Genomic DNA, 8,125 nt, shown 5'->3' on the forward strand with positions numbered 1-8,125 from the left:
TTTTGTGTTCTCTAACTCAGAGGAACCCAGTTGCTCTGCTCAGAGATGGACTCATCCTCCCTAACTGCCTCATTATTTAAAATCTCATTCTACTTCATGTGAATACTCACTCCTGTTGACTGGAATCTCAAGTATTAAACAGCTCTAATTCATTTTGTTGCATCGCTATTGCCTCAAACTTGGTTCAGGTTTCAATTATCTCTCATGCAGACTCTCATGACTGCTTCTTGACTGCGCATCCTGTCTTCATATTGCCCTCTAACCCAGTGTCCAAAATGACCTTTCTGGGATGCCAATGTGGTTCTCAACTTCCCAACTAAAATCTCCAACAACTTCTCTTGACCTCAGAATAAAATTCAAACAAGTTTCTTGGTGTCCACCCCAATTTTATCACACATTACTCTTTCATTTTAGATAACATTCAAGCCTCATTAAATTTTTATCTATCTATGCCTTCAATATACCATGTACTTTCTTAGAACACCTTTCTACACAGATTCATAGTTCCTCTGTCCTTAACTCCTCCCATACAGTGTTTATCTTTTAATAATTAATATTTAAAATCATTCTTTCTGGAAGCCTTTATTGCTATCCTATCCTAGGCCAAGTCTAGACTAGATTTGTGATTTCTCCTAGTCTATGGCATGTGATCTCACAGCATACCATACTTATTCTACTTTAGCCCTCGGCACATTACTTTGCCCATTTATTTGTCTGTCCACAGTACTTCATATCAGAGTATCTGTTCCTTTTTGACCATTTTTCACAGTGCTAGCTACATGCATAAACATTGTGGAATGAATACTGAATCATTATTGCCAGCACTATAGTCACACATTTTAGCCAGATAAATTAAAAGCCTTCATTCAGTTGACCCACATACATTTGCTAGAGGTTTGCTGTAGAACAAATGTGATACTTAGTTCTATAAATACGCAACAGAAACACAATAAATCACTTTTCTATATTATTACATGTGGTCAATTATCATTTGCCACCAAAATAAGCAGTATGGACTATTAAGAGATATAATCATCATCTATGTGACCCAGGTGTAATTCACCGCTGTTCTGTCTGTCATCTGAATCGCATCACACTAATGTTTGTACTTTTGCACTTCTTACCATGTATGCTGGCAACAGTAGCAAAGTATTCTTTCCTTCAGCTGGCTCCCTATGTGGAGACTGGGCACAAAAAAAGAGCCTCAAAGTTACTACCTTCTTTGTTTGTATACAAGTAATATTCAATGTTCACCTTGGATGAAAATTCCTACAAAACTGCCCAGTCTCGGCTGGAAGCCAAGCCGCTTAAAAAGTTCTATGTGCAGGGAAACAGGAATGCAGAGTTCCGAATGTGCTGGAGCAATGCCTTCCTATCAGCAATCTTTCTCGGTTCACTGCTTTCTGGCAGCTCTTTTCAGGAGGCTTGCTAGTGGCCATAAAAGCATTCACCAAAGAGACTTACGTTAGACTCATCAAGTTTCCTGTTTATAACATGAATGTTGAGGTATCTTTCCAAATGAGAGGAAATATGCCATATGGAACAAAATATGGCTTCAAGAAAAGAAAAAATAGACATGGATAGACATCATATGAGTGGTTACTCAACTCCTGAAGAAAGCAAGCAAAGTAGTTTACATTATCTTCTCTTCCACATAAAGCCCAAAGTCAGCATTTTTCTTTATTCTCAAGTCATAAATTATCTATCTATGCAGTTAGTTTATTGGTTCTTTCTGAGGATCAATTAATCTGTTCTCCATTGATTCATTCAAGCCATGCTCGTACTTTACTAATTGCTGTGACTTAGTAATCTGTATTTTTCTCTTTTCCAAAGAAGTATAGGAAACCTTATTCCTTGAACTCTACAAATAACAATTTTGCACTAAACAAATAACAGTAGCCGCATTCACAATATAATGGCTTCTTAAAACCACATTACACATTTTTATTTTTTCAGTTTTATTTTTCAGTTCATTTCCATCATTATTTTCAGAATGAGCCTCACCTCCCTGGCCATCATTTTTACCACTCTGCGAAGACTGCTTTCTTATGAGCTATTAGTTGTTCCTTCTCATCACTGTGAGTATAGCTGCACTGTTCCTAAAATATTGGTACTGCTTACTCAGCAGTTACACCTTTCTGGTCGCATTTACTGACCCACCCTGAACTCCTTCAGCTCCCAGGGTCACCTATCTAAGATGCATCTCTGGAGCACTTGCCTCGTGTAATAAAGGCTCTGGATTCAATGCCCAGTACTGAAAAAAATTTTGAGGAAGGGATTAAACTTCTCAGTCTCCTTAATTGCTTTTTGTCTCAAGCAATGCAAAAGCTTTTCTCAAACTCTTCAAAAAACAAAGTCTGAAGTGTCATGGTTTTTCTCTCCTGGTGATCTTGCTCATGCACATGTTCTGCCTGCCATAACAGCCATCCTGTCCCTTCCTGAGCTTCTATCGCAAATGCTCCTCCTCCAAGAAGCCTTTCATGATTTGCCAAGTGGAGATTATCACTTCCTTCTTTGACTCATCCACAGTATTTATGTCTGTCCCTCTTTCATTGCATCAATCTTATCTACCAGTGTATTATACCAAATTATATGCTTAGTGGTTTTTCCCTCTATTTGTTTTGTTTTTACAGCATTGTTTATACTTTAAGGACAAAGCTTTCAATCTTTGGATCACCTCCCTCATGGAGAGATCTCAAACTTAAAAATGAATTTATTCAATTGACTTGAATTCAGGGAATATCCAACAAATGTTACTCTATGTGTGAGTCTTACAAAATCATTCTTTTGGTGATAATTCTTATTCTAAGAAACTAGTGTGGTTTGTGGTTTAGAGACGTAGTTTAAGCTGTCCTTAGAAGAATGAAAAACAGCTGCTGGCCAAGGAGTTCTGGAAATTAATCAATAAACTAATTATAGAACAGAGGCCAAGAATAAATAAGTCATACTTGCCTAGTTAAAGCCTTATCTATATTATTATTTATGTGAAAAGATACTGCTTTGGAAAGTTAAATATTTCAAATAATACACTGTTTTATTAAAATCATGGACAATATATACAAAGAAAATATAGAACCATAAATGAATGTCAACAGCCTATTATTCAAATTGCTTTTGTTTTATTTAGTCAATTGTACATAGCAAATTATTTAAGGAAGATCAAATTAATTTGAAGAGCTATTTTAGAATCGGTGAAAATTTTCTTTTATTTCAGGTGTGTGGGATAAACTATAATGATGAAAAACTACTAGAATATTTAGAATAATATCAAAATCAATGCAGTTTATAAACACATAACAATTAATAAGGATTTTAAATAAATTCAACAAATAACAGTTGCTCATTGTCTATAATTAAGGAATTACCCAAGAAAAGAGAGATACAAAGATGCATACTCATAAAATTAGCACCCTGAAAGCTTAAAATTCAGAAGTTGTCAAGAAATGCACAAATGACTATAACTATGTTGGATTGCAATAAGAGCAATATAATAGCAATTCCAAAGAAAGAGAAGTCATGCGTGGATATATTATCATTGAAAGTTCTAGCATTCTATTATCAAAGACTTGAAAGATAAGAATATAAAGAATAGAATAAATGAGGAGGAGATACTCCAGGAAAACAGGAGAGCACAGTAAAAGGCTCCGAGAGTTGTAGATGAAAGAAATTACAAATCAAGCTGGTGTGATTAGGAAAAGCCCTGAGCCACAGGCCATCTTTTGTGAGGCTCTCATTGAGGATAATTGGAATATGGGGCTGGTGACTCACAGCACAGATATTTGTAAGATGGTCATAGGACAGGTGTCCTATGAGATACATGGTACAGGTTGGAATTGAGCTTGCTTTTCAGCTCCTCTCAATCCAAATTAGTTTTGAACATGTTAAGTAAAGCTAACAGTATCCAACAGAGATATGTAGTTTTTTCACTTAGGTTAGAGAATTAAAAACATGCACTGTGCCTACTCTGACCTCCAAGCTACGTTTTTATATTATGCTTCCCACCAAGTTTCCCTATGAGAGATCTAGACAAAGTATTTCCATTGGTCAGTTTACTCAGAGTCCAGTCCTTCTAACTAATAATTTCACCAAAGGGAGCACATTTTCCTAGAACTAATCAAAGTTCTCCCACTTCTGGCCTCTGTCTTTTAACTCAACCCGCAGCTCTTCTAGTAGTGATGACTCCCTCCTGCACCTGTCCCCAGGCCATTCTCAGTGAGCACTTCCTTGACATCTCTGTTAAATAGCCAAGCCTCATCAAAATCCACTTTTCTTTATAATCTCATTACCTTCTAACATACTGTGATACTTATTTATTTATCTGATTTGTTGTTGGATTCCCACCAATGGAGCAAAAATGAGTGGCTATTGTATTCATGAATGTAACTCTCATGCTTAGCACAGTGACAATGTGTGATAAGTGCTTATTAAATTCATAAACACATGTGTGGATGAGCTATATGTTAAGTATTTATGTGACTATTTCTGATGGTTCCTATATTGATTTATAGAACTTACTGTTCTAGCTACTGTTTCTCATTACTTTCAATGAATTAAGGAGGATTTATAAATACCTACCATGTAATTAGTATTTTTCTGGTTCTTGGAAAATAAATCCTATGGAATTGTTTTGATATCTGAGAAGAAAACAATTGAGAGAATAACAAGGAGAATATGAGCACTCCATTAATTCACCTGGCATTTTAAGGATGGGGACAAAGATACCCTGACATTTTGAGAGATTTCTCAGGGTGCAGCATCCTCCTCAATACGAACATGGGCTCTGGAATTACGAACACCTAAATTCTCATTCCAGGAATTTCATTCATTATCCATACCACCTTAGCTTAGTCATTAACTTCTTGGAGTTAGGTGATTTCACTTGTAAAATAGAGATCACCCATCTTAGTCTCACATGGAGAACATGAGCAAAGATCCCATACGGAAACAATTAGTCAAGGCCTTGGCACATAAAAGCAATTAAATAAATGTACATGGAATGAATTAGTTCTTGATGAGTGGAGAGAATATAACTACAAAAATGTGGCATTTCAACCTATTTCTAGTGTATCGTACCCATCTATGCCTTTACTCCTTGGTGTTAACTCTGCCCTCAATATCTTTAAAATAGTGAATTGCATTTCTTATTGGTTGGTCTTTACAATTACTACTATTTGCATTTTAGGGAAAGGGATAGGAAAGCTGAGCCTTGCATGTATTAAGTAACATGCGCAAGCCCATAAGGTAAGCAGTGGAGCCAGGATGTGAACCTAGATGAGTTTACCTCCAAAGTTTGTTTAGTGCTCTTGGTCGTCAGTCAGTAGAGCAATGTGATCGCTGTCAGGAAGCCATTCCTAAACCTCTAGTTCAGTAGTATGCCTTTCTGAGCCCACACGAAATGCATATTTCTTTCATAATCCATAATAAATTTTAAAAACTCATTTGTTCCTCTTCTCTTTACATATCTGCATTGCCTGCTAGACAAACTTTTACATGGGTAACTTTTCCTGCTGTGGGATCTTGAATTGGTTTTTACTGTGTACCTTTCACACAAACTTCAAAGAAACCCACAAAAACTCATTTTTATTAAACATCTCTCTATCCATAGACTCTGGTCTAATTGCTGTACTCCTCTATTTGCATAGTCCTTCCTTGCAAATCCTATGTGGCAGACACTACCTCCAACCTTCTCTGAGAGAGGAGATACAGAGTTCATACAGCTTATGCTCCAGGACTAAAATTTAAATACAAGTATTTAGATTCCAGAGCCCATAAACTTAATCACGAGACCATATTACCTATCACTCACCAGGACTGATTACATCTCCTCTTCCCTTAAAACATTCTAGGAAAATGAATTTTCACAGAGTCTAAATTGGACTTCTATGACCTATGACATAATTTGAACAGTCTTTATTTTTCCTATGATAAGGGAACCTTAAATGGCCAAACTTTAAAAACTTATTTATATAAAATGAATGAATCTAGATTATGTTAGGAATCTCAAATTTTAGATCAGCATTGATAATACTGTTACTGCTGCCCCATATCCCCAACCCAGTGTGGAAGCACAGTATCAGTGGTCTCCACTGCCTCCACACAGCCTACACACTCGGCTCTTCTAAAGGCAGGACTTTAAAAAATAACCTTGCATAAATTCAAAACCAAAAACAAACTTTAACAAGACTCTTTTTAATACCAACTTAATTTTTTTTTTTTTACTGAATAAAGTGGTTTAAACACAGAGACTATTTTTAAGAGAGAGCAAAGAATATGTTCATGGCAAGTCGGAGCAGTGTACATGTGCACTGGCTTCACTGTTATCTCAGCAACAAAACATTACATCACAAGGAAGAAAAAGTCAGCATGTTTTCTTAGAATGCAAATAGATTAGTACTAGTGAAAGCCTTGCCCAAGAAAGGGAAGAGACACCTACCCAAGCATAAATCAGGCACATGAAACCTATAATTTCAAGAAACATTTTGAAGAAATGTCATAGTTGATAAATATGACTACTGGACACAGAAAGCACAGAAAAGCTTCCATGTGAATATTCCTTTGAAAGAGTCCTTTCAAATGTGATCGGTCTACACACCTCATCTATGTTCCTTAAGATGTGCTTCATTGGTAGTTATGGGACTCACAGAAGAGAAATCTACTTAGATACACAATCACACACATACACACACACACACACACACGCACACGTCTATGATGGGACAGTATTTAACGATATTAGGTACATAATCTTTGCTAAATTAAAATCTGTAAAAAAAAAAAAAACCCATACCATTTGACATACAAACACTTCTGGTCTCTTTAGGTCCTTCCAACATACAAATAAAAGCTTTCTTACTCAGACTTAAAAAAAAAAATCCTCTTACCATATATTCCATGTTTGCTGCTGGTGGGAATACTTTGCCCCGAATTTGATTATGATAATCAAGAATGGCGATCATGTCATTCTGGGATATGTAGCGCTTCCGCCTGGCTTTGGGAATATCCGCTGAATCTAGTGGTGCGTTTACAGTTGCTTCAATATCAGCAAAATTATTGGTTGGCGGGGATGAGTCAGTGGAATTGAGTAAGACAACAGTACTTGCTTCACAGAGAAGAGAGAAGAGGAGCGCACTGCTGATGGCAGAGATTGCTATCATTTTGAGGAGTGGAGAAGAGGCCACCGAGTTTCCTCTGGTTTAAAGCAGAAAGGTCCAGTTAGGGTCTTTGAAAAAAAAAAAAAAAAAAAAAAAACAGGTCCACACAGTCTGAATTTACAGAGTCATTAAGAAGAATTACTTGATTTAATTTTCTGTAAAAATCCAAACAAATGTTTTCCCACTTATAATAGAATCTTATCATTTTCCTGAATCATGTGGCAGACCCCCTATGAGAAATTTTCTAAAGTTAGAGAAAATTAAACTGCAGGACCACTAACCCTAACATAAATGCGAACATTTGCCCCAAATACCTGAACTATAAAGTGCATTGCTGCAACTTTGTTTTCAGTGGGAAATCTTTAAGAATTGAAGTTCACCTTGAGAGTGAATAGGAAAAAATGCCCTGCAGGTCACAACAGAGAATGTGCTGATAATGTCTCCCAGGCACATATGCACACAACCTGACAGAACACATACAAAAATAGTATAGTAATCCAAGCTCATTTCTTTAAAAATGTCAGCTACTTCAAATCAATACATGCAATATAAACTTTTTGAGCCAAATAGCTTACCTCTGTACAATGCCAAAATGAATACAGTGTTCTTCCAAAAATTTAAAGTTCTTTGCTATGTTGTAGCATGAACTCTTGTAAGAGAAGTGTGTCTTATAACAAGCTCCAGAGAGCAAAAGCCTGCAAGGTTTGAATGCTGCTGGTTACGAGAGCAGCTAACAGCTTTTATATGTCACAGTATGCAGCTTCCAGAAAGGGCTGTCTTTCTTAGGGTCTATTAGCCAAAAACAAAGGGGAGGGATTTTAGATAGAAAAACCAGTGATTGGGTGGCAACCTTTTATGTGGGTAGTGAGGAAATTGAGTCACACCCACAGCTAACAATGTACAAACTATAAAAGACAAATCATTCACACCCTACCCCCCAGGCTTCCACCTTGTCTCTGAGTGGTTAATTTTTC

General features: G+C 36.5%; 1 protein-coding gene across 2 annotated transcripts in view; it reads right to left on the bottom strand.

Moving 5' to 3' along the window:
• Positions 1-7,827, bottom strand: part of Pi15 (peptidase inhibitor 15) — a 45,272-nt gene extending 37,445 nt beyond the window's left edge. The window contains exons 1-2 of one of the 2 annotated variants that reach the window (XM_010611258.2): positions 7,727-7,798; positions 6,882-7,188 (exon numbers count right to left, since the gene is read on the bottom strand). In XM_010611258.2, the coding sequence (XP_010609560.1) occupies positions 6,882-7,154 (273 nt within the window). In that variant the 5' untranslated portion in view covers positions 7,155-7,188; positions 7,727-7,798. Of the gene's footprint in view, positions 1-6,881; positions 7,189-7,726 lie in introns of both variants that reach the window. The other variant, XM_010611257.1, reaches the window with a different exon arrangement.
• Between the last annotated feature and the right edge of the window lie 298 nt (positions 7,828-8,125).

Source organism: Fukomys damarensis, unplaced genomic scaffold, assembly GCF_012274545.1.
Source record: "Fukomys damarensis isolate Sample0158 unplaced genomic scaffold, DMR_v1.0_HiC HiC_scaffold_5, whole genome shotgun sequence".
Lineage (NCBI taxonomy): Eukaryota > Metazoa > Chordata > Mammalia > Rodentia > Bathyergidae > Fukomys > Fukomys damarensis.